At 47.2% G+C, this 27,973-nt stretch overlaps 1 protein-coding gene across 3 annotated transcripts; it reads right to left on the bottom strand.

Annotated features, from left to right (window-relative positions):
• On the bottom strand, nt 1-27,961 carry LOC141074925 (uncharacterized). 3 transcript variants are annotated; one of them, XM_073562242.1, is made up of 8 exons: nt 27,825-27,960; nt 12,790-12,961; nt 10,018-10,111; nt 9,520-9,699; nt 7,336-7,459; nt 4,966-5,060; nt 4,726-4,843; nt 1-2,363 (listed from the first exon to the last, which is right to left on the bottom strand). In XM_073562242.1, the coding sequence occupies exons 3-8, from the start codon at nt 10,093-10,095 to the stop codon at nt 703-705; spliced, it is 2,256 nt and encodes a 751-aa protein (XP_073418343.1). In that variant the 5' UTR covers nt 10,096-10,111; nt 12,790-12,961; nt 27,825-27,960; the 3' UTR covers nt 1-702. The 3 variants fall into 3 exon arrangements, with proteins under 3 accessions (XP_073418343.1, XP_073418342.1, XP_073418344.1); XM_073562241.1 differs by lacking the exon at nt 12,790-12,961 and having other exon boundaries at nt 27,825-27,961; XM_073562243.1 differs by lacking the exons at nt 9,520-9,699; nt 10,018-10,111; nt 12,790-12,961; nt 27,825-27,960 and having other exon boundaries at nt 7,271-7,409.
• Nucleotides 27,962-27,973: the final 12 nt, after the last annotated feature.

A 27,973-nucleotide genomic window follows, 5' to 3' on the forward strand; every position in this document is an offset into this window, starting at 1 on the left:
TGCAGTTTTAAATCCGCAGCAATTCTGCACGGAAAAATCCGCAGCATGTGCCAGCGGTTTTTGTTTTACATAGACTTAAATGGTACTGTACATCACTTGCAGTTCTGCTGCAGATCTGCAGGGACAAATCCGCTGCGGAACTGCAGCAGAATCTGCACCGTGTGCACATACCCTTACTGTGATCGCACTGGAAGCACGTCACTTATCCTGCCCATCGGCACCTGTGTCACATGACCGCCAGCTGCCGATGGGTTGGCATGACAACCCAAGTTCTGCAAGAGACCCCTGTGGTTGTCTTTGCCGGATTGCTATGAGTGCTTCCTAGCGGTTGGCGCTCATAGCAAGTGAGCATTTCTGCTACACACAGGCGTTTTGATCGTTGCCTGTGTGTAGCAGAGGCGATCAAAAGATCGCAGCTTCTAGTCTCCCATGGAGACTATTGAAGTATGCAAAAAATTAAAAAAAAAAAAAAATTTCTTTAAAAATATTTTAAAAAAAATATATAAAAATTTAAAATCACCCCCATTTGCCCCATTCAAAACAAAAATTTTAAAAAATGCACATATTTGGTATCGCCGAGCTCAGAATCGCCTGATCAATATACAAAAAATAATTAATCTGATCGGTAAACGGCGTAGCGAAATGTCAAAATGCAGGGGGTTGGACACGATGACCCCGGAGGTCCCTTCCGACTCTAACATTCTAGGATTCTATGATGTCTCGGCTCTTGTCTGTGTGAATTGTCTGATGTTTAACAAGACTCGATTTTTTCGCAAAACATTTCTTACAAAGTGAACATGAATGTTTTTTTCCTTTGTGAATTTTCTCGTGCGAACGAAGACTTGAATGACTTATAAAGCATTTCCCACATATAGAACATGGAAATGGCCTCTCCCCAGTGTGAATTCGATAATGATCATTAAGTTTGGCTTTAGTAATAAAGTTTTTCCCGCATTCCATACATGAATGCGGCTTTTCTCCTGTGTGAATTCGCTGATGCATAATAAAACTTGATTTGTGTGTAAAACATTTGCCGCACTCTGAACATGAATACGGCTTCTCTCCTGTGTGAATTCTTGAATGTTTAATAAAAGCTGAATTATTTGAAAAACCCTTTCCACATTCAGAACATGAATAGGGCATCGCTCCTGTGTGACTTTTCAAATGCACAACAAGACTTGATTTACATGTAAAACACTTCCCACATTCTGAACATGGATACGGCTTCTCTCCTGTGTGACTTCTCATATGTTTAACAAATGTTGAGTTATCTGAAAAACATTTCCCACATTCTAAACAGGAATACGGCTTATCTCCTGTGTGACTTTGCTGGTGATAAACAAAACTTGATCTATTTGTAAAGTCCTTTTCACATTCTGAACATGAATACGGCTTCTCTCCTGTGTGAATTCTCTGATGTTTAATAAAACTTGATTTATCAGAAAAACTTTTCTCACATTCTGAGCAGGAGTATGGCTTTTCCCCTGTGTGTATTCTCTGATGTTTAACAAGACCTGACTTATGTGAAAAACACTTTCCACATACTAAACAGGAGTACGGTTTCTCTCCTGTATGAATTTTCCTATGCTTAATAAGAGTTGAATTATTTACAAAATATTTCCCACATTCTGAACATGAATACTTCTTCTCTACTGTGTGAGTTTTCATATGTTTAGCAAATGTTGAATTAGACAAAAAACTTTTTCCACATTCTGAGCAGCAGTATGGTTTCCCTCTTGTGTGACTTTGCTGATGGTAGACAAAACTTGATCTATATGTAAAACACCTTGTGCATTCAGAACATGAATATGGCTTTTCTCCTGTATGAGTTCTGGTATGGATAGCAAGCCTTGATTTATCTGAAAAACAATTCCCACATTCAGAACAGGAGTATGGTTTCTCCCCCGTGTGGAGTCGTTGATGTTTCACAAGATCAGATTGTTGTGTAAAAGATTTTCCACATACTGAACATGAATACGGCTTCACCCCTGTGTGATATCTCACATGTCTTATTAGGCTTGATTTGCCTGAGAGACATTTCCCACATTCTAAACAGGAGTATGGCTTCTTCCCTGTGTGAATTTTTTTGTATTCAAAAAGTTCTGAGCTTTTTGTAAATTGTCCACCACATTGAATCCCTTGTCCTCCTGTCTGACTTGTGCTTAAAGTGACAAATTGAGATTGCTCAGCAGAAGGTTCCTCAGGATTAGGTGACTCATAAATTAGATCTCTACTGTAAAGTCCTGAATTTACATTTACAAGGGTAATGAGTTTTTCTTCTGTAGCGCACTGCCTGATATCGTCATCTTCTACTTTATAGTTTAGCAATAGGAAGTTTCCCTCCGAGTTCTGACTGAGATTTTCTGTTAAAATTACGAAGACATTTTGTAAGTTTTCACTGAAACAACTTTATACATACATTAAATAAATGTGACATATGGGATTCTTAATAATCATGAATCTGGAGGATTGGAATATGAGGCTACTGTCTGTTCAGCGGTAGCAATGCTTCCTATTAATTTCAGGGGAATATGTGCACCAGCAAGAAGGGGAGTGGGACTGCAAAGACAAGGATCACGAACGGTGTGTTGTCTTAGGCTAGTTTCACACTAGCATTTGGAGGCGCAGAGTACGCTCGCCGTGAAGCTCCGCCCCTTGCCGCACCTCCTCCGGTCAGCTCCACCTATGGGCGCATGACGCTGCATGCGACCTGAGTACCCTATCTTTAGCATTGGGTACGAAGGCCATGCGCAGGTATGCTTTTGCCGGAGCATGCGCCCTTTTGACAGTGCGCCGGCCGCACCAAAATGCAACATGATCCGTTTGGCGCATCGTCAAAACAGCGCATGCGCCTGCAAAAGCATACCTGCGCACGGCCTGCGTACCCAATGCTAAAGATAGGGTACGCAGGTTGCATGCAGCGTCATGCGCCCATAGGCGGAGCTGACCGGAGGAGGCACGGCAGGGGCGGAGCTTCACGGCGAGCGTACGCTGCGCTTCCAAACGCTAGTGTGAAACTAGCCTTACCGATGCTTAAGTTTGACATATCGGGGATCAATTTGATCGATTATGGGAGGGTATGGTGAGGACCCAGCGGTGATGGTGCACATTGGAACAGATTACAATCTTAGAGCTAAGTGAAAGGTCCTTAAAAATAATTTTATGGATTTAGGATGTAAGCTTAGTTACTATCAATTTCATTTTTTTTTTCATAAATTAACCCCTTCAAGACATGTGTCGTATAAATACGGCGCTGCAGGAGCTGCGTTACCGCAAACTGCAATATGTATACGGCGTCATGATTGTGCCGGCTCACGCTGAGCGCCGCTGAGAACAAATGCGGGTCTCAGCTCTATATGAGAGCAGACGCCCTGCACCAACGCCCATGATCGGTGCTAGCACCGATTGCAGGCTTTAACCCCTCTGATGCCACTGTCAATAATGACATTGAGGAGCACAGCAGAGGCAGGGAGCTCCCGCTATGCTCCCACTGCAATCGCGTTGTGCCGATGATCTCCACGGTGACCATGGGTCAGAAGATGGCTGCAGGATCACCCAGGGACGATGGCCAATAAGCTCCTGCTCAGAGCAGCACCTGATGCCTCCTCCCTGTGTGAGAGACGCTGCTCTAATGCCCTGCAATATAAAAGCAATGCAGAGCATTCAATCAGCGATCAGGGCAGGGAGAGGCAGAGTCCCACCCTGACAACAAAAGGTAAAAAAGGAAAAAAAAAAGTTATTAAAAATATAGAAAAATCACAACATAAGGAACAAAAAAATATTAATCCAATAAGTAGGGTATATTTATGTAAAAACAAAAATAACCAATAAAAAGTACACATATATAGTATCGCCACATCTGTAACGACCCGACCTATAACACCGTCCCACTAGTTAACCCCTTCAGTGAACAGCATTAAAAAAAAAACAAAAATAAAAAACGAGGCAAAAAAACTATGCTGTAAAAAAGACAAATGTATATAAGAATGTTACCGCTGAAATCGCCATAATGTACAGCGTAAAATAAGCCGCCACCCAGCTCCATCACCGGGAAAATAAAAAGTTATAGCTCTCAGAATAAGCGAAGCAAAAATAGTTTTTATTGTGGAAAAGCGCCGAAACATAAATAATGCTATAACTGTGATATCGCTGGAATCGTACTGACCCGAAGAATTCATCTATCTTATCAATTCTACAATCGGAACAACATAATAGAACTATGCATGTTTGATATCGCCATAGTCGCACTTACTAGGAGACCCACACTGCCCGCTCATTATTACCGTATTATCAACCCTGTAGAAATGAAACCCTAAATGCAACTGCGGAATTGTCCTTATTTCACCGCACTTGGACTTCTGATAAAACAAATGGCATCATTCAAAGGGAGAACTCGTATGGCTACGGGACAGAAAAGTAAAGAGAGTTCAGGCTACTGGATGAAGGGAAAAAAAAAAAATCACAAACTCACAAAATAGCCATGTTGGGAAAAGGGCTAAAGATTCTTTAAGGGAAGATAAGTCAACTATGGAGGACACAGCCAAACAAAGATGGTGGATAAATCACTAAGTGATGGGATTCTGATGGGACGTTTCTCCAGGGAACTTGTCTGATTGACATATTTGGAGTCAGGAGGGAACTTTTGCAATATTGCGGGTTTTTTACCTTCCTCTGCATTCAACACATTAGAAGGTTCTAAATTCATTTTCTAAATTTATTACACACCTGTGGGAACATCTACCGGAGTTTCCTCTTTTATGTCTCTCACACATGGCTGATCCCCCCTCGTCATCGCTTCTTCTTCTGTCTCATCCTTCACTTTATTCTTAGTTGGATCTTCCTCCTGATATATCAGATGTAACAATCAGCACAATACAAGAAACCACCAAAATCTGTGACACCTATGACCTCGCTCAGAAATGTCCCCCCATATACAGATCCGGTACAGGGCTCAGCACCGTCTACCTGATGTTCCTCCGGGATGTTGTGATTCTCCTCTGGACAGTCCTGGGGATACAGAGGACGGGGACATCTCTCTGGTGGATTTCTCCTGGATCCATCTGTAGGAAACACACAGTGTCTGACACACACACAGCCCCCTGTATATATATATATCACACATGATGAGGCTTAGACCCATTATTTCTATGTTTAGGTATCAGTAACAACATAAAATTGTGGTCTTCACCACCGGTACCGAGGTCTCAGGGACCTATAGGCCACCAGCGTAGACTACAGGTGACCGTTGGCTTTCTGCTTTGTCAAAGTGTTCAACAATGTCTGTGGCCAAAGGACAAGTAAACATTTACAAGTGTCCGGATACAGGGGTCTCATGTGTTCCCTCCTAACTACATTTCATCACCTAGCACGATGACCACCTGCCATTATGCCAGGCTCATATTACGTCCTTGAGAGAACACTTCAGTGTATTTCGGCCTACGAAGGACGTCCATAGACACACCGAGATGTGCTCATCTCCACCAGAAGCAATAACAGAAGTGAGGGATAGGGCTATTACTGATTTTTCTTATGCTTTTCAGCCATCTTAGGTTACTTTTCCCACCACTTCTGTAATCAGCCCGTCTGACTCTATTCCAGGTCTGGACCTTTGCTAAATCATGACCTAAAATTATTTATTTCCTCTTGAGAGATTAAATTAACTATTTAAGACCTGGAGTAAAAAAAAATGCCTCCTTTGATCCATATGTGACCTCTCAGTAGGATGAGATCGTAACACTGTTGTAATGGTAATGTAAAATATCAGGCATGATTTCTACAGAACATTCCAGAATCTTCCATTCTCTACACTCTTTCGAGAACTTTCAGTTACACAGAGCCAAGCGACTCCCCCCCTTAGCAGCTGAAGCTGTGTGTGTTCTCCTCTGCCTGCATGTTACACTCTGTAACCTGAAGCTACAGCTAACTCCCTCCTTCCTGTCACCCCCTCCCAAAGGAATGTTAATTAGCTAGTAGAAAGAATTCTCTTTGTCTAAGAGAAACGTGCTCTCATAAATATATATGGGAGATAGTAAAATGGGCCTCTCTCGGAACCAGTGACAGAAAAATGAAAAGTACATTTCTGCGACGGGCGCGGACCCAGCTTCCTAGCCCATGTTTTTCACGGTCCAGGCACCAACAGAACCCGAGAAATGGATTTCTCCTGAACCGTGTGAAATGACTAGTCCGTGTTTGGTCTTGAATTATCGCCAGCGACGAGCTGGAAAAGATGACACTATGTGCGTTTCTATACGAGGTACCCTCTGCGAATTATGGTTATAAGTTTTTCAAACAGATTCTAACTCCAAGAGTAAGGGGAGGACTGTCACAAGCCAGCCCCTTTGGTGAGGTCATCAGCCCCAAGGTATAAGGTATTCCCCAACCCCCCTCCCTCATTCTAGCCTGAGATGCTGTGCCAGCAAGATCTCAAATGAAGGGTGACGTTTGGCTCCTCCTCCTCTCCGCAAGGTTTTGCCTAAGATGATCTGACCAACATGTGAGTGTCTACTTTCCATTTTAATCCCTTTTATTTCTATTTGCACTGTATATATTATTGTCTCATTTTGTAAACACTGCCCATCTTTTGGGAATAAACTATAAAATATATTAGTTCGGTCTCTTTGCTCTGTGACAAATTCATGCGCCTGTAAGCTAATTACGCTACTGATTCGGGTTTGCTTCGAACCCCTCTATTAATTTTAAACATTAATCGGAGAAATCTGAAGCTGGTGGCAGTGAAGTGTGTTTTGGCTGGTTGAGCTAGCTGGCAGTGACAGAAGGGGTTTTATAAGCTGATTCGTCTGGCTGCGGCCAGGACTAGTTATAATTCCCTCACTGCAGCGGCCTAAACGCCCGTGCACAACAAGCAGTCCGTCCGGCAAATAATTATCCTAGGTGTAGTTCCCTGACTGACCTGAGGGTAAGGGGGCGCCGGAGAGCTGCGAGTTCCAAAGTGGAACTGAAAAGCAGGATATACGTAAATCCCGGCAACTCGTAACATATTGTGGCAGTGGTGGGATAACCAAAATAAACCCCACTGCGGTAAATTGTTAGGGCAAGACTAGCTTGCTGCTTTTATCACATGGTGCCAGCGGTGGGAAAACTAAGATAAACCCCCTGTGATAGCCGTGTGTGGCCAAGGGTAACATCCCCTGGTTTATGACGTATTGGTGGTACCAGGCAGGAGTGTGACAACTGTGACCTCATGGACGCTGTTATCAATCGTAACAAAGGTACAACAACAGAAAAGCAACATGGTGGGCAACTATATTACCCGTCATCTGCCTATCCCCAATGGAGCATCAATGTCATGGCGTCCAAGTTCTGAAGTGAAAGTACCATGGGGTGAGCGGGGCAGAAGCTCCTCCATGATGACATCCTGGTACCGATCCTGGCGTCCTTCTAGATACTCCCACTCCTCCATGGAGAGATAGACAGCGACGTCCTGACACCTTATAGGAACCTGACAACAATGATACAATCATCACCCAGAATCCTCCAGTATAATATCCCAGCAGTCACCTCTCCGCTCATCACCCAGAACCCTCCAGTGCCGTCCTGTATAATGTCCCAGCAGTCACCTCTCCGCTCATCACCCAGAACCCTCCAGTGCCGTCCTGTATAATGTCCCAGCAGTCACCTCTCCGCTCATCACCCAGAATCCTCCAGTGCCGTCCTGTATAATGTCCCAGCAGTCACCTCTCCGCTCATCACCCAGAATCCTCCAGTGCCATCCTGTATAATGTCCCAGCAGTCACCTCTCCGCTCATCACCCAGAACCCTCCAGTGCCGTCCTGTATAATGTCCCAGCAGTCACCTCTCCGCTCATCACCCAGAATCCTCCAGTGCCATCCTGTATAATATCCCAGCAGTCACCTCTCCGCTCATCACCCAGAACCCTCCAGTGCCGTCCTGTATAATGTCCCAGCAGTCACCTCTCCGCTCATCACCCAGAACCCTCCAGTGCCGTCCTGTATAATGTCCCAGCAGTCACCTCTCCGCTCATCACCCAGAATCCTCCAGTGCCGTCCTGTATAATGTCCCAGCAGTCACCTCTCCGTTCATCACCCAGAATCCTCCAGTGCCGTCCTGTATAATGTCCCAGCAGTCACCTCTCCGCTCATCACCCAGAATCCTCCAGTGCCGTCCTGTATAATGTCCCAGCAGTCACCTCTCCGGTCATCACCCAGAATCCTCCAGTGCCGTCCTGTATAATGTCCCAGCAGTCACCTCTCCGCTCATCACCCAGAATCCTCCAGTGCCGTCCTGTATAATGTCCCAGCAGTCACCTCTCCGCTCATCACCCAGAATCCTCCAGTGCCGTCCTGTATAATGTCCCAGCAGTCACCTCTCCGGTCATCACCCAGAATCCTCCAGTGCCGTCCTGTATAATGTCCCAGCAGTCTCCACTCCGCTCATCACCCAGAATCCTCCAGTGCCGTCCTGTATAATGTCCCAGTAGTCACCTCTCCGCTCATCACCCAGAATCCCCCAGTGCCGTCCTGTATAATGTCCCAGCAGTCACCTCTCCGCTCATCACCCAGAATCCTCCAGTGCCGTCCTGTATAATGTCCCAGCAGTCACTTCTCCGGTCATCACCCAGAATCCTCCAGTGCTGTCCTGTATAATGTCCCAGCAGTCACCTCTCCGGTCATCACCCAGAATCCTCCAGTGCCGTCCTGTATAATGTCCCAGCAGTCACCTCTCCGGTCATCACCTAGAATCCTCCAGTGCCGTCCTGTATAATGTCCCAGCAGTCTCCTCTCCGCTCATCACCCAGAATCCTCCAGTGCCGTCCTGCATAATGTCCCAGCAGTCACCTCTCCGCTCATCACCCAGAATCCTCCAGTGCCGTCCTGTATAATGTCCCAGCAGTCACCTCTCCGCTCATCACCCAGAATCCTCCAGTGCCGTCCTCTATAATGTCCCAGCAGTCACCTCTCCACTCATCACCCAGAATCCTCCAGCGCTGTCCTGTATAATGTCCCAGCAGTCACCTCTCCGGTCATCACCCAGAATCCTCCAGTGCCGTCCTGTATAATGTCCCAGCAGTCACCTCTCCGCTCATCACCCAGAATCCTCCAGTGCCGTCCTGTATAATGTCCCAGCAGTCACCTCTCCGCTCATCACCCAGAATCCTCCAGTGCCGTCCTGTATAATGTCCCAGCAGTCACCTCTCCGCTCATCACCCAGAATCCTCCAGTGCCGTCCTCTATAATGTCCCAGCAGTCACCTCTCCACTCATCACCCAGAATCCTCCAGCGCTGTCCTGTATAATGTCCCAGCAGTCACCTCTCCGGTCATCACCCAGAATCCTCCAGTGCCGTCCTGTATAATGTCCCAGCAGTCACCTCTCCGCTCATCACCCAGAATCCTCCAGTGCCGTCCTGTATAATGTCCCAGCAGTCACCTCTCCGCTCATCACCCAGAATCCTCCAGTGCCGTCCTGTATAATGTCCCAGCAGTCACCTCTCCGGTCATCACCCAGAATCCTCCAGTCCTGTATAATGTCCCAGCAGTCACCTCTCCGCTCAGCAGCTCGATCATCTTGTTGCTGAGCTCCAGGATCTTCTTGTTCCTCTCATGTATCGGGGAGTGCGGGGGAGGCTCTGTGATGGGGCCCGGGCTCCGCCCTCCTGACTCCTGGAGATGGATGATGGGAGTCACACAGTCCCCCGGTGTCTTCCTCACTATGGTGTAATCCTGTGTATGGAGAGAGACACTTAGGGAGAAGAATTCCTTCCCGACTCCAGATGTGACAATCAGTAGAAATCCCGGGATCAATAACCGTCTCCAGTAATCTGGGGCCATAACCGGGAATATTATTACACTCCGGACAGACATCCCGGCCCCTCTACAGCTCTTACAGGGAATCCCCATGACAACTCTTCCGGGCAGAGAGCTCCACAGAATCCCTGCTCTTACAGTAGAGAATCCTTCTCTCCTATTCTGGATTTCCTCTTCCCGGTGTCGGACTCGTCACATCACACAATAAAGCTGATAGAAATGTAGAGGAGTTACCTCTCCGCTCAGCAGGGAGATGATCTCCAGGGCGCAGTGGAATAATCTCCTGGTGGTCTCATCCCTGTCCTCGTCCATCCTCGGGGGTCATTTGCTAGATGAAGCATTTTAAAGAAGAACATGAGTAAAATGTCAGCTAGAGGAATCTAGTACTGCAGGCATAATAAATAGTTAAAATTACAAACTTTGTGTAAAAACAAGCAGTTTTATAAGTTTACTTGTTATCAAAAATGCTTTTTGCTCGCAAGTAAGGAATGATTTTTAATGTTAGTTTTTAGTGCTTGTCACCTAGGTTACCCACCATGTCTTTATCAGGGCTGGCCGGTTTCCTAGGAGCACAGCGCTTACAAGCTCTGAAGGTAGCCAGATTGTTGATTCTGACAAGCTTCAGTGCTCCTGTGTTCTTCTACTTCAGGGTTTAATGCTGCATCTATTTGCAGCACCAGAGAGCACACAGTTCAGTCCTCTGCCACAACTATGCTGATTTGAAGTGTTAATCAAGCTGAAGTGCATTGTCCCATGCAAGCAAGAAGCCACAAGGCTGAGGAATGGTGAACTACTGTGGATCAATGCTGAGAACAACCTTTTAATGGGATATTCTCAACATGGATATTTAAGTCACTTTGGCACGGACAGATTTTTGATTGGTAGTGCTGAGATGTCTTCAAAACTCTTATCCATGAAGAGCAACTAAAAATGATGGATCCTGTAACCAAGGTTTCGCTTACATCTACAAGGAGTCACCGACCACGACCGATGGATCCTGTAACTAAGGCCCCGATCACATCTACAAGACGTCACCGACCACGACCGATGGATCCTGTAACTAAGGCTCCGATCACATCTACAAGACGTCACCGACCACGACCGATGGATCCTGTAACTAAGGCTCCGATCACATCTACAAGACGTCACCGACCACGACCGATGGATCCTGTAACTAAGGCTCCGATCACATCTACAAGACGTCACCGACCACGACCGATGGATCCTGTAACTAAGGCTCCGATCACATCTACAAGACGTCACCAACCACGACCGATGGATCCTGTAACTGAGGCTCCGATCACATCTACAAGACGTCACCGACCACGACCGATGGATCCTGTAACTAAGGCTCCGATCACATCTACAAGACGTCACCGACCACGACCGATGGATCCTGTAACTAAGGCTCCGATCACATCTACAAGACGTCACCGACCACGACCGATGGATCCTGTAACTAAGGCTCCGATCACATCTACAAGACGTCACCGACCACGACCGATGGATCCTGTAACTAAGGCTCCGATCACATCTACAAGACGTCACCGACCACGACCGATGGATCCTGTAACTAAGGCTCCGATCACATCTACAAGACGTCACCGACCACGACCGATGGATCCTGTAACTAAGGCTCCGATCACATCTACAAGACGTCACCGACCACGACCGATGGATCCTGTAACTAAGGCTCCGATCACATCTACAAGACGTCACCGACCACGACCGATGGATCCTGTAACTAAGGCTCCGATCACATCTACAAGACGTCACCGACCACGACCGATGGATCCTGTAACTAAGGCTCCGATCACATCTACAAGACGTCACCGACCACGACCGATGGATCCTGTAACTAAGGCTCCGATCACATCTACAAGACGTCACCGACCACGACCGATGGATCCTGTAACTAAGGCTCCGATCACATCTACAAGACGTCACCGACCACGACCGATGGATCCTGTAACTAAGGCTCCGATCACATGTATTATATAGATATGTTAGATTTCACTCTTACATGCATCACTATTTTCCTTTTATAAGAAATTCAGTAATATTCAGCTGGTCGCACAGCTGCTTTCTAAGCAATTGAACTTGAGGTAAATAAGATAAGCCCACTTCCAGAATAAAATCTTGCTGTTTTGTGGTTTAATTTAAAAGCATAGTCAATAGATTTCACAAACAGGAGCTATGAACCTACACAAAAAGCGGTTTAAAAATTTTCAAAGGCTATATTGGCAATCTAAACCTGTTAGGATCTTAGAACTTTCACGGTTTAAACAGAAGAAAACTGATGGAATCGGTCTACACAATATCTATGCCTACCATGCTTCTAATATCATTCTTCAAAGTAGACACCGTTTCCTTGTGTCAGGCAAACCTGGCTGGACGGAACTTGAAAAAGCTTCTAATAATAATCCCTCTATATCATCATTGATAATATTCCATAGATTGGATGCATCTCTTCCTTTACCTACTCACTCTTTGATGAAATCTACTTTCACATTGGAAAAGCTATATAGTATCTCAAAAACTAATAAATTTAACATTAATCCCAACAAATTTCATATCTCATTTTTTTTTTTATACAGCTCTACAAAATTTTCCATGTAAAAAATGTGAAACGTTTGGAATTCTAGAGTGTTCGTCACTTATAACGGGGCCCAAATTACACTCGATTATAAACTTTCTGCCATTAAAAACCCCATACAAGCATCCTGACGAAGGATTCTATCATTTTCTAGTGTTACGGAAGTATATTAGAAATAAATTCTCTTTAACTTTGACCTTTTCAAGAGTTCTTATTCTTTTAGAGAATCCTATGAATAACTCAATTTAGAATATGAAGACAATGTACTCGATTTTTAACTATGATGTCTCTTTTGAAAAATTGAATTATATGTGGAGATGCGGAAAAGATCTAAATAATAATTTACTCCTAGATAAAGAGGAAAAAGGCGGGGCAACTAGCGTACAAATCTTCTATTAGCGTAAACCTACATGAGAATTATTGTAAAATTTCATCTAGGTGTTTCCACACTCCCGCTAGACGTATAATCGCATTTCCCGATCAATGCGATTGATGCTGGAGGAATGGTGGTCAAAAAGGTAATCTTCTCCACGTATTCCGGAATGTCCCAAACTTTCAATAATTAGGAAAGATGTGTCGTCACTACGGAATAAAATAAATGAGTCTCCCGTCAAAGTTTCTCCCCAGTCGGCTCTCCTCCTTCTGGAAGCTGATGACCTCCCTCAAAAAATTAGACAAGTTTCTTTACATATGCTTTCTGTTATAAAAACTTATATTGCATCAAAGTGGAAATTGCTGGATGTTCCTTCTATTCCCGACATAATTTATATTATTTCTTCCATAACGCCTTTGAAATCTCCTTAGCTTTAAGGAATAACTCTCTGCCTGAATATATTTGCAAATGGTCGCCTTAGAACTAGAGATGGGCAGACACCTGGATGTTTGGATCCGACGGGGTCAGCCGAACAGTTACAAATAGATTGGGTACCAGAACAGTACCCAGACCCGAACCCAGACCCCATTCACATGAACGGAGGGCCTGAACATCCAGTGTTTGCAACGCTGTCTGATCAGCAGTGAATCATCCCCGGTGGTCAGAGAGCCGCGGTTCCCACGGCGAGCTGCTATTTTTAGGCTGGGGGGAGGGGGCAATATCCATGGCCCCTTGCCAGCCTGAGAATACCATCCCCCAGCTGTCTGCTTTAGCAAGGCTGGTTGTCAAAAATACGGGAGGGGGAACCCTTCGCCGTTTTTTAGATAATTTAAAAAACAGCGTGGGGACCCCTCTATTCTTAATAACCTGCTCTGTTGAAGCTGACAGCTGAGGGTTGCAGCCCCTAACTATGAGTTTCGCCTGGCTGGTTATCAAAAGTCCAGGGGAATCGACGCTTTTTTAAAAAAATTATTTACTTACAGCGCAGGATCCGGCCAATGAATACTCCCATCTGCCGCTCCTGCACTTGCTGTTATTAGTAGCAGCAGGTGTCGAATAATGGGAGCTATATAGTCCCTTCAGCTGACACCAGTGACTGGAGGTAAACTCTATACCTCTGATCACAGCTCAGCGCTCACACTGTCTTTTGACAGCGTGGGAACTGCGGCTCTCTGACCGGCGGGGATGATTTCAATGCTGATCAGAAGCGATGTTTGCCACGCTGTCATGCACATGACAGCGCGTCAAACACCCGGTGTTCAGGCAGCCGAACTCGAATAGTAACACGGGCTTCCTGGTGAAGTCTGTGCTCTGTGTCCGTGCCCGAACAGTAGGTGTTCGGTACAGACGCAATTTTTCCTTCAAGCAAGAAAAGCCTCTTTATATGATGTTTGATCACTTTGCCAGAATAATTTCCATCTATACTTCATTTGATGTTGTTTTTGCACTTGCTATGCTAATTGTTATGGTGCAGCTATGTTAAGATGATCTTCATTTCCTTTTTTTCCCTTTCTCCCTAGCCCCTTTTCTCTTTCCTTTGGTTACTTTTCCTTTCCCTTCATTCTTTATCTCTATACTGTAAAAAAAAAAAACCTAATTATTTTGAAATAAAAATGTTCAATGGAAAACAAGGTAAATCACAAGGTAAACAATATTAATTGCCTCTGTGACACTAGGAGCTGCCCGTGTGACACTAGTACCAGCCCGTGTGACAATAGTAGCTGCCCATGTGATACTAGTACCTGCCCGTATGACACTAGTAGCTGCTCGTGTGATACTAGTACCTGCCTCTGTGACACTAGTAGCTGCCCGTGTGACACTACCTCTGTGACACTAGTAGCTGCCCGTGTGACACTAGTAGCTGCCCGTGTGACACTAGCACCTGTGTCTGTGATACTACCACTGTGACACTAGTAGCTGCTCGTGACACTAGAACCTGCCTCTGTGACACGAGTACCTGCCCGTGTGACACTACCTCTGTGACACTCGTAGCTGCTCGTGTGACACTAGTACCTGCCTCTGTGACACTACCTCGTGACACTATTATCTGCTCGTGTGACACTAGTACCTGCCCGTGTGACACTAGTACCTGCCCGTGTGACACTAGTACCTGCTCGTGTGACACTAGTACCTGCCCGCGTGACACTAGGACCTGCCCGCGTGACACTAGGACCTGCCCGCGTGACACTAGGACCTGCCCGTATGACACTGGTACCTGCCCGTGTGACACTGGTACCTGCTCGTGTGACACTAGGACCTGCCTCTCTGACACTAGGACCTGCCCGTGTGACACTAGGACCTGCCCGTGTGACACTAGGACCTGCCCGTGTGACACTAGGACCTGCCCGTGTGACACTGGTACCCGCCTCTGTGACACTAGTACCTGCCTGTGTGACACTGGTACCTGCTCGTGTGACAATAGTAGCTGCCCGTGTGACACTAGGAGCTGCCCGCGTGACACTAGGACCTGCCCGCGTGACACTAGGACCTGCCCGTGTGACACTAGGACCTGCCCGTGTGACACTGGTACCTGCCCGTGTGACAATAGTAGCTGCCCGTGTGACACTAGGAGCTGCCCGCGTGACACTAGGACCTGCCCGCGTGACACTAGGACCAGCCCACGTGACACTAGGACCTGCCCGCGTGACACTAGGACCTGCCCGTGTGATACTAGTAGCTGCTCGTATGACACTAGGACCTGCCCGTGTGACACTAGGACCTGCCCGTGTGACACTACAGTCATGGCCAAAAGTTTAGAGAATGACACAAATATTATATTTTCACATGATCTGCTGGCCTCTGGTTTTTATGTGTTTGTCAGATGTTTTTATCACATACAGAAATATAATTGCAATCATATTATGAGTAACAAAAGGTTATATTGACAGTTAGAATGAGTTAATGCAGCAAGTCAATATTTGCAGTGTTGACCCTTCTTCTTCAGGACCTCTGCAATTCTCCCTGGCATGCTCTCAATCAACTTCTGGATCAAATCCTGACTGATAGCAGTCCATTCTTGCAAAATCAATGCTTTTATTTTGTCTGAATTTGAAGGTTTTTGTTTGTCCACCCGTCTCTTGATGATTGACCACAAGTTCTCAATGGGATTAAGATCTGGGGAGTTTCCAGGCCATGGTCCCAAAATCTCTATGTTTTGTTCCCTGAGCCATTTAGTTATCACCTTTGCTTTATGGCAAGGTGCTCCATCATGTTGAAAAAGGCATTGTTGATCGCCAAACTGCTCTTGGACGGTTGGGAGAAGTTGCTCTTGGAGGACATTCTGGTACCATTCTTTATTCATGGCTGTGTTTTTAGGCAAGACTGAGAGAGAATAAACAGGGGAAAAGAACCAATCACACAGTGCCTATATAAGATGCAATAATTTCAGAAGAATATAATAATAAAATTATCAATATCAAATGTGTGCTGGAATCAATCCCCCAAAAAAAGGGGATGGCAGACCATCCGGGTATAAATGAAAATTGAAAAAATTCAAAGATGGGTTGAAATAAAAACCAAGATGAAAAAGATGATAAAAAATAATAATAACAATAATAATGAATAATACAATATAATATAAAAATACCTTTATTGAAATATTGGCACAACAATTAAATACATAAAATTGTGTATATATATAAAATAAAATAAGATAATGTAATGACATATACAACCACAAAAGCAATATATTTATGGACAATGGAAAAACCAGTCCATAACAAAAGGCTTAATTAATGATCCAGATACAAAAAAAGTGCATAAATAGAGTAACATAAAATATCTAATAAATGTGTTCAAAAGTGCAAAAAAGTGCAAAAAGGTGCTGATGTGCAGAAGAATTATACATATAAATCGCCGTGAGGCGAGTGCAAGACACAAAATAATACCTGTAAGCCAATTGGTGCTATATGGGTTGTATAAGAACGCGCCCCGACGCGCGTTTCGGAAATAGAATCTCCTTCGTCAGGGGGATAAATATGAAAAAATAAAAATTATTTATCCCCCTGACGAAGGAGATTCTATTTCCGAAACGCGCGTCGGGGCGCGTTCTTATACAACCCATATAGCACCAATTGGCTTACAGGTATTATTTTGTGTCTTGCACTCGCCTCACGGCGATTTATATGTATAATTCTTTTGCACATCAGCACCTTTTTGCACTTTTTTGCACTTTTGGACACATTTATTAGATATTTTATGTTACTCTATTTATGCACTTTTTTTGTATCTGGATCATTAATTAAGCCTTTTGTTATGGACTGGTTTTTCCATTGTCCATAAATATATTGCTTTTGTGGTTGTATATGTCATTACATTATCTTATTTTATTTTATATATATACACAATTTTATGTATTTAATTGTTGTGCCAATATTTCAATAAAGGTATTTTTATATTATATTGTATTATTCATTATTATTGTTATTATTATTTTTTATCATCTTTTTCATCTTGGTTTTTATTTCAACCCATCTTTGAATTTTTTCAATTTTCATAAGACTGAGAGAGAGCCCATTCCCTTGGCTGAGAAGCAACCCCACACATGAATGGTTTCAGGATGCTCGACAGTTGGCATGAGACAAGACTGGTGGTAGCGCTCACCTGGTCTCCGAATAAGCCGTTTTCCAGATGTCCCAAACAATCGAAAAGGGGATTTATCAGAGAAAATGACTTTACCCCAGTCCTCAGCAGTCCACTCCCTGTACCTCTTGCAGAATATCAGTCTGTCCATGATGTTTTTTCTGGAGAGAAGTGGCTTCTTTGCTGCCCTCCTTAAGACCAGGCCTTGTTCAAAGAGTCTCCACGACACAGCGCGTGCAGATGCACTCACACCTGCCTGCTGCCATTCCTGAGCAAGCTCTGCACTGCTGGTAGCCCGATCCCGCAGCTGAAACACTTTTAAGAGACAGTCCTGGCGCTTGCTGGTCTTTCTTGGGCGCCCTGGAGCCTTTTTGGCAACAAGGGAACCTCTCTCCTTGAAGTTCTTGATGATGCGATAGATTGTTGACTGAGGTGCAATCTTTCTAGCTGCGATACTCTTTCCTGTTAGGCCATTTTTGTGCAGTGCAATGATGACTGCACGTGTTTCTTTAGAGATAACCATGGTTAACAGAAGAGAAACAATGATGCCAAGCACCAGCCTCCTTTTAAAGTGTCCAGTGGTGTCATTCTTACTTAATCATGACAGATTGATCTCCAGCCCTGTCCTCATCAACACCCACACCTGTGTTAATGGAGCAATCACTGAAACGATGTTAGCTGGTCCTTTTAAGGCAGGGCTGCAATGATGTTGAAATGTGTTTTGGGGGATAAAGTTAATTTTCTAGGCAAATATTGACTTTGCAAGTAATTGCTGTTAAGCTGATCACTCTTTATAACATAAAGCCAGGGGAAGAGTATTGAGGAGATCATTTGCATATTCCCAGTGCCTTCTGGGATAAGTGAAGAGTCTCCGCGAGCTCAACGATCACTGGGTTTTGGCCGTTGCAGCTGAAAAGAGGAAATCGGAAAACCAGGGGAAGAGTCTTGAGGAGATCATTTGCATATTCCCAGTGCCTTCTGGGATAAGTGAAGAGTCTCCGCGAGCTCAACGATCACTGGGTTTTGGCCGTTGCAGCTGAAAAGAGGAAATCGGAAAACCAGGGGAAGAGTCTTGAGGAGATCATTTGCATATTCCCAGTGCCTTCTGGGATAAGTGAAGAGTCTCCGCGAGCTCAACGATCACTGGGTTTTGGCCGTTGCAGCTGAAAAGAGGAAATCGGAAAACCAGGGGAAGAGTCTTGAGGAGATCATTTGCATATTCCCAGTGCCTTCTGGGATAAGTGAAGAGTCTCCGCGAGCTCAACGATCACTGGGTTTTGGCCGTTGCAGCTGAAAAGAGGAAATCGGAAAACCAGGGGAAGAGTCTTGAGGAGATCATTTGCATATTACCAGTGCCTTCTGGGATAAGTGAAGAGTCTCCGCGAGCTCAACGATCACTGGGTTTTGGCCGTTGCAGCTGAAAAGAGGAAATCGGAAAACCAGGGGAAGAGTCTTGAGGAGATCATTTGCATATTCCCAGTGCCTTCTGGGATAAGTGAAGAGTCTCCGCGAGCTCAACGATCACTGGGTTTTGGCCGTTGCAGCTGAAAAGAGGAAATCGGAAAACCAGGGGAAGAGTCTTGAGGAGATCATTTGCATATTCCCAGTGCCTTCTGGGATAAGTGAAGAGTCTCCGCGAGCTCAACGATCACTGGGTTTTGGCCGTTGCAGCTGAAAAGAGGAAATTGGAAAAACCGCGCGCCGAAATTTGGCTCATCTTTCATCGTTTTTAAGAAATCTCAAGATGGAAGAGGCCAGGAGCCATTTGGTGAGCTGCATTTCTTGCTACATGTTCACAGATTTACCAGTGGAAAAGCCAAACTTCACATGCCACAAATGCAAGCTTGTGTCCCTGTTGGAGGAAAAGTTGCAAAATCTCGAAGAGAGGTTAGCTACGTTGAAGATCATTAAGGAAGGTGAAGAGTTCTTGGACAGAGCAGAATTATCTCTTCATGTTACAGAAAGAGAAGAAATTCGAAGTGCACCTGAAGAAACAGAGGAATGGAGACATGTGACCCAGAGAAGCAGGAGGATCAGGAGGCAGTCAGCACCCATACTGCTCAGAAACCAGTACCAGGCTCTCACGCAGGAAAATGATGAAGAAATACATCAGGATAAGACTTTGCCAACAAACAGCAACCTTGTACGCCCTCAGAGACCTCCTGGATGGAGAAAGAAAAATGTTGTGAAGAAGAAACGGAGAGTGGTGGTCATGGGGGATTCCCTGCTGAGAGGAACAGAGGCCGCTATCTGCAGACCGGATATAACTACAAGAGAAATGTGCTGTCTTCCAGGTGCAAAAATTAAAGATGTGTCTGACAGGATATCAGGACTCTTCAGACCTACAGATGACCTCCCATTCCTGCTACTACATGTGGGGACAAATGACACCGCAAGAAACGACCTGGAAATCATCTGCAGAGACTTTGAAGACTTAGGCAAGAAAGTGAAAGAACTGGGAGCGCAGGTGGTCTTCTCTTCCATCCTCCCAGTGGATGGCCATGGAACAAGGAGGTGGAATAAGATTCTGCAGGTGAACAACTGGCTACGTCGATGGTGCCGTCAGCAACGATTTGGATTTCTGGATCACGGAGTGAATTACCTTTACGATGGACTACTTGCTAGAGATGGGGTGCACCTTACGAAGACTGGAAAGCATGTATTTGGAAGTCGCCTTGCTACACTTGTAAGGAGAGCTTTAAACTAGAACAACATGGGAAGGGAAGCAAAAGACCAGAAAAAGCCATACACCTGACAAATGCTATTGAGAACTCTGCTATTAGAAGTGGAAAGGAAGAACAAAGACAAAAGAATCTAATTAATAAAAATATTGGAGAAAGAGAAACCAATCACAAACTAAAATGTTTCTATACTAATGCACAAAGCATGGGCAACAAACAAGGAGAATTGGAACTACTAACACAGGAACAGAAATATGATGTCATTGGAATCACTGAAACTTGGTGGGACAATACACATGATTGGAATACAAGACTAGAAGGATACAACTTATTTGCAAGAAACAGACTTGATAAACGAGGAGGGGGTGTCGCATTGTATGTTAGAAACGCGTATATCTGCACAGAGATTGAAGCTTCAGAGACTGGGAGTTCTGTGGAAACTGTTTGGGTAAGAATACAAGGACAGAACAATGGAAAGGACACCATTGTAGGCATTTACTACAGGCCGCCTGTGCAAGCTGAAGATATGGATGAACTCTTTATGCATCAAATGGCCAAGTTCTCCAAAAAATATGACATAGTTGTCATGGGAGATTTCAACTATCCAGACATTTGTTGGGAATCTCTCTCAGGCAAAACTAACAGGTCAAGGAAATTCTTATCCTCTCTTGCTGACAACTTTATCTTCCAAAAGGTAAGGGAGAAAACAAGGGGAACTGCTACCTTGGATCTAATCCTTATAAACAGGGAGGAAATGGTTGAGGAGGTAAGAGTGGCTGGGACCCTAGGAGGTAGCGACCATGCTATTTTAGAATTTTGGATTACTAGAGGTGGAAGACCTGTGAAGACTCAGATGTCAAGGTTAGATTTCAGAAAGGCAGATTTTAAGGGATTCAGAAAGAGAATTGGAGGGATCCAATGGCTGGATATCCTTAAAGACAAAAATGTCCAGGAAGGATGGGAAATCTTGAAAAATGAAATTCTCAAAGCACAGTTGTAAACAATTCCGAAAAGAGGGAAGAATAGGAAGCATTTAAGGAAACCAGGATGGATGAACTCAGAACTTAAGCACATGCTAAAAAGGAAGAAAAAAATGTTTATAAAATGGAAAGAGGGAGGCATATCTAAAGAAGAATATAATGCTGTCTGCAGAACCTGCAGGGCACAAATCAGATTATCTAAAGCTGAAAATGAACTGAGGCTTGCAAGAGATGTCAAAAGCAATAATAAAGGATTTTGGGGATATGTCAAAAGTAAAAGAAAAGTCAAAGATGCTATAGGATTTTTACAGGATGAAAATGATGAAATGGTAAGACAGGATGTTGAGAAGGCTGAACTTTTAAATTCCTATTTTGCATCTGTTTTCTCTCAGAAAGGAAATGCAACATCAACTGTTATTCACTGTCCTATTAAGGGAATAGAAGAATCCAGGATATCTATAAACAGAAAGATAGTGAGGAAACACTTAGCTAACCTAAATGAATTCAAGTCTCCAGGTCCAGATGAATTACACCCCAGAGTACTGAAGGAGATAGCAGAAGAAATTTTTGAACCCCTCTCCATAATCTTTGAAAATTCTTGGAGAACAGGAGAAGTGCCAGAAGACTGGAGAAGAGCAAATGTTGTTCCTATCTTCAAAAAGGGGAAGAAGGTGGACCCAGGCAACTATAGGCCGGTGAGTCTGACTTCTATACCAGGAAAGATCTTTGAACAAATTATTAAACAACATGTATGTCAATACCTGGATAAGAATGAAGTGATTAAACAGAGTCAGCATGGGTTTCTAACTAATAAGTCATGTCAGACTAACTTAATTTCCTTCTATGACGGTATCACTGATTGGGTGGATCAAGGAAATGCTGTAGATATAGTATATCTTGACTTCAGCAAAGCATTTGACAAAGTCTCTCATACAATCCTTATTGAAAAAATGACTAAGTATGGAATGGACAAGGCAACTGTTAGGTGGATTCATAACTGGCTTAGTGATCGGACCCAAAGAGTGGTCGTAAATGGCTGCACATCCAGTTGGAAGAATGTCTCAAGTGGGGTACCACAGGGCTCTGTCCTGGGCCCTGTATTGTTCAACATCTTTATCAACGATTTAGATGAAGGAATTGAGGGTAAACTGATTAAATTTGCTGATGACACAAAGCTAGGAGGGATAGCTAATACTAGAGAAGAGAGAGAGAGGATTCAAAAAGATTTAAATAAACTGGAGAAGTGGGCAGCAACTAACAGAATGGTTTTTAACAGGGAGAAATGCAAAGTACTACATCTGGGCAATAAAAATGAAAAAAGCATATATAGAATGGGAGGAATAGGGCTAAGTGACAGCACATGTGAAAAAGACTTGGGTATACTAATAGATCACAGACTGAATATGAGTCAACAGTGTGATGCAGCAGCAAAAAAGGCAAATGCAATTCTAGGATGTATTAACAGAAGCATACAGTCTAGATCACGTGAAGTCATTATTTCCCTCTACTCCTCTTTGGTCAGACCTCATCTGGAATATTGTGTCCAGTTTTGGGCACCACATTTTAAAAAAGACATCAACAAACTGGAGCAAGTTCAGAAAAGAGCGACCAGAATGGTGACCGGTCTGCAAACCCTGTCTTATGAGGAAAGGTTGCAGGATTTGGGAATGTTTAGTTTGCAAAAGAGAAGACTGAGAGGAGACTTAATAGCTGTCTACAAATATCTAAAGGGCTGTCACATTGTAGAAGGATCAACTTTATTCTCATTTGCACGAGGAAAGACTAGAAGCAATGGGATGAAACTGAATGGGAAGAGACACAGATTAGATATTAGAAAAAACTTTTTGACAGTTAGAGTGATCAATGAGTGGAACAGGCTGCCACGAGAAGTGGTGAGTTCTCCTTCAATGGAAGTCTTCAAACAGAGGCTGGACAGACATCTGACTGGGATGATTTAGCGAATCCTGCTTTGAGCAGGGGGTTGGACCAGATGGCCCAGGAGGTCCCTTCCAACTCTACGATTCTATGATTCTATGATTCATTCTGGAGTATATGCAAATTGCCATTAGAAAAAATGAAGCAGTAGACTTTGTTAAAATTAATATTTGTGTCATTCTCAAAACTTTTGGCCATGACTGTAGTAGCTGCTCGTGTGACACTGGGACCTGCCCGTGTGACACTAGTACCTGCCCGTGTGACACTGGTACTTGCCTCTGTGACAATGGTACTTGCTCGTGTGACACCAGTACCTGCCTCTGTGACACTAGTACCTTCCCCTGTGATACTAGTACCTGCCCGTATGACACTGGTACCTGCCCGTGTGACACTAGTACCTGTGTCTGTGATACCACTGTGACACTAGTACCTGCCTCTGTGACACTACCTCGTGACACTAGTACCTGCCCGTGTGACACTGGTACCTGCCCGTGTGACACTGGTACCTGCCTCTGTGACACTGGTTCCTGCCCTTGTGACACTAGTACCTGCCTCTGTGACACTAATACCTGCCTCTGTGACACTAATACCTGCTCGTGTGACACTAGTACCTGCCTCTGTGACACTGGTATCTGCCCGTGTGACACTAGTAGCTACTCGTGTGACACTAGTAGCTGCCCATGTGACACTAGTAGCTGCCCGTGTGACACTAGTAGCTGCCCGTGTGACACTAGGACCTGCCCGTGTGACACTAGGACCTGCCCGTGTGACACTGGGACCTGCCCGTGTGACACTGGTACCTGCTCGTGTGACACTGGTACCTGCCCGTGTGACACTAGGACCTGCCCGCGTGACACTAGGACCTGCTCGTGTGACACTAGGACCTGCTCGTGTGACACTAGGACCTGCCCGTGTGACACTAGGACCTGCTCGTGTGACACTAGGACCTGCCCGTGTGACACTAGGACCTGCTCGTGTGACACTAGGACCTGCCCGTGTGACACTAGGACCTGCCCGTGTGACACTAGGACCTGCCCGTGTGACACTGGTAGCTGCCCGTGTGACACTAGTAGCTGCCCGTGTGACACTAGGACCTGCTCGTGTGACACTGGTACCTGCCCGTGTGACACTAGGACCTGCTTGTGTGACACTAGCACCTGCCCGTGTGACACTGGTACCTGCCCGTGTGACACTGGCACCTGCCAGTGTGACACTGGTACTTGCCCGTGTGACACTGCTCGTGTGACACTAGTACCTGCTCGTGTGACACTAGTACCTGCCCGTGTGACACTGGCACCTGCCCGTGTGACACTAGGACCTGCCCGTGTGACACTAGGACCTGCCCGTGTGACACTGGTACCTGCCCGTGTGACACTAGGACCTGCCCGTGTGACACTGGGACCTGCCCGTGTGACACTAGGACCTGCCCGTGTGACACTGGGACCTGCCCGTGTGACACTAGGACCTGCCCGTGTGACACTGGGACCTGCCCGTGTGACACTGGGACCTGCCCGTGTGACACTGGGACCTGCCCGTGTGACACTAGGACCTGCTCGTGTGACACTAGGACCTGCCCGTGTGACACTAGGACCTGCCCGTGTGACACTGGTACCTGCCCGTGTGACACAAGGACCTGCTCGTGTGACACTGGTACCTGCCCGTGTGACACTGGTACCTGCCCGTGTGACACTAGGACCTGCTCGTGTGACACTAGGACCTGCTCGTGTGACACTAGGACCTGCCCGTGTGACACTGGTACCTGCCCGTGTGACACTAGGACCTGCCCGTGTGACACTAGGACCTGCTCGTGTGACACTAGGACCTGCCCGTGTGACACTAGGACCTGCTCGTGTGACACTGGCACCTGCCCGTGTGACACTGGTACCTGCCCGTGTGACACTGGTACCTGCCCGTGTGACACTGGTAGCTGCCCGTGTGACACTAGGACCTGCCCGTGTGACACTGGTAGCTGCCCGTGTGACACTGGTAGCTGCCCGTGTGACACCGGTAGCTGCCCGCGTGACACTAGGACCTGCCCGTGTGACACTAGGACCTGCCCGTGTGACACTAGGACCTGCCCGTGTGACACTGGTACCTGCTCGTGTGACACTAGGACCTGCCTGTGTGACACTAGGACCTGCCCGTGTGACACTGGTACCTGCCCGTGTGACACTGGTACCTGCTCGTGTGACACTAGGACCTGCCCGTGTGACACTAGGACCTGCCCGTGTGACACTGGTACCTGCTCGTGTGACACTAGGACCTGCCCGTGTGACACTAGGACCTGCTCGTGTGACACTAGGACCTGCCCGTGTGACACTGGTAGCTGCCCGTGTGACACTGGGACCTGCCCGCGTGACACTGGGACCTGCCCGTGCGACACTGGGACCTGCCCGTGCGACACTGGTACCTGCTCGTGCGACACTAGGACTTGCCCGTGTGACACTGGTAGCTGCCCGTGTGACACTGGTAGCTGCCCGTGTGACACTAGGACCTGCCCGCGTGACACTAGGACCTGCCTGCGTGACACTAGGACCTGCCCGTGTGACACTGGTACTTGCCCGCGTGACACTAGGACCTGCCCGTGTGACACTGGTACCTGCCCGTGTGACACTAGGACCTGCCCGCGTGACACTGGTACCTGCCCACGTGACACTAGGACCTACCCGTGTGACACTGGTACCTGCCCGCGTGACACTAGGACCTGCCCGTGTGACACGGGTACCTGCCCGTGTGACACTGGGACCTGCCCGTGTGACACTGGGACCTGCCCGTGTGACACTGGGACCTGCCCGTGTGACACTGGGACCTGCCCGTGTGACACTAGGACCTGCCCGTGTGACACTGGGACCTGCCCGTGTGACACTAGGACCTGCCCGTGTGACACTGGGACCTGCCCGTGTGACACTGGGACCTGCCCGTGTGACACTAGGACCTGCCCGTGTGACACTAGGACCTGCCCGTGTGACACTGGGACCTGCCGTGTGACACTGGGACCTGCCCGTGTGACACTGGTACCTGCCCGTGTGACACTAGGACCTGCCCGTGTGACACTAGGACCTGCCCGTGTGACACTAGGACCTGCCCGTGTGACACTGGGACCTGCCGTGTGACACTAGGACCTGCCCGCGTGACACTAGGACCTGCCCGCGTGACACTAGGACCTGCCCGCGTGACACTGGGACCTGCCCGCGTGACACTGGGACCTGCCCGCGTGACACTGGGACCTGCCCGTGTGACACTGGGACCTGCCCGTGTGACACTAGGACCTGCCCGTGTGACACTAGGACCTGCTCGTGTGACACTAGGACCTGCCGTGTGACACTAGGACCTGCCCGTGTGACACTAGGACCTGCCCGTGTGACACTAGGACCTGCCCGTGTGACACTGGGACCTGCCCGTGTGACACTGGGACCTGCCCGTGTGACACTAGGACCTGCCCGTGTGACACTGGGACCTGCCCGTGTGACACTAGGACCTGCCGTGTGACACTAGGACCTGCCCGCGTGACACTAGGACCTGCCCGCGTGACACTGGGACCTGCCCGTGTGACACTGGGACCTGCCCGTGTGACACTGGGACCTGCCCGTGTGACACTAGGACCTGCCCGTGTGACACTGGTACCTGCCCGTGTGACACTAGGACCTGCCCGTGTGACACTAGGACCTGCCCGTGTGACACTGGTACCTGCCCGTGTGACACTAGGACCTGCCCGTGTGACACTAGGACCTGCCCGTGTGACACTAGGACCTGCCCGTGTGACACTGGTACCTGCCCGTGTGACACTGGGACCTGCCCGTGTGACACTAGGACCTGCCCGTGTGACACTGGTACCTGCCCGTGTGACACTAGGACCTGCCCGTGTGACACTAGGACCTGCCCGTGTGACACTGGGACCTGCCCGTGTGACACTAGGACCTGCCCGTGTGATACTAGGACCTGCCCGTGTGACACTAGGACCTGCCGTGTGACACTAGGACCTGCCCGCGTGACACTAGGACCTGCCCGTGTGATACTAGGACCTGCCCGTGTGACACTAGGACCTGCCCGTGTGATACTAGGACCTGCCCGTGTGACACTAGGACCTGCCGTGTGACACTAGGACCTGCCCGCGTGACACTAGGACCTGCCCGTGTGATACTAGGACCTGCCCGTGTGACACTAGGACCTGCCGTGTGACACTAGGACCTGCCCGCGTGACACTAGGACCTGCCCGTGTGACACTGGGACCTGCCCGTGTGACACTGGGACCTGCCCGTGTGACACTAGGACCTGCCCGTGTGACACTAGGACCTGCCCGTGTGATACTAGGACCTGCCCGTGTGACACTAGGACCTGCCGTGTGACACTAGGACCTGCCCGCGTGACACTAGGACCTGCCCGTGTGATACTAGGACCTGCCCGTGTGACACTGGTACCTGCCCGTGTGACACTGGTACCTGCCCGTGTGACACTAGGACCTGCCCGTGTGACACTGGGACCTGCCCGTGTGACACTAGGACCTGCCCGCGTGACACTAGGACCTGCCCGTGTGACACTAGGACCTGCCGTGTGACACTAGGACCTGCCCGTGTGACACTAGGACCTGCCGTGTGACACTAGGACCTGCCCGCGTGACACTAGGACCTGCCCGTGTGACACTGGTACCTGCCCGTGTGACACTGGTACCTGCCCGTGTGACACTAGGACCTGCCCGTGTGACACTAGGACCTGCCCGTGTGATACTAGGACCTGCCCGTGTGACACTAGGACCTGCCCGTGTGACACTAGGACCTGCCCGTGTGACACTAGGACCTGCCGTGTGACGGGAGGGGGGTGAGAGGGAGGAGGAGGCTCCTTCATCTCTGACTGTGTCCGCGCACACTCCTGACACAATGGCACCACCGTCTCCTCACCCGCAGCCTCCGGAGCGCGGCCGCTTCTCCCCTGTACAGAAGTCTCCGCGTAATAACAGAGGACAGGAGACTCCACAGCTGCAGGACCTGCGGTGACGTCACCGTCATGTGATCGGGGCTTGTGAGGCGGAGCTTGTTCATGTGACCTG

Source organism: Dendrobates tinctorius, unplaced genomic scaffold (assembly GCF_039654945.1).
Source record: "Dendrobates tinctorius isolate UK_male_01 unplaced genomic scaffold, ASM3965494v1 ptg000342l, whole genome shotgun sequence".
Taxonomy (NCBI): Eukaryota; Metazoa; Chordata; class Amphibia; order Anura; family Dendrobatidae; genus Dendrobates; species Dendrobates tinctorius.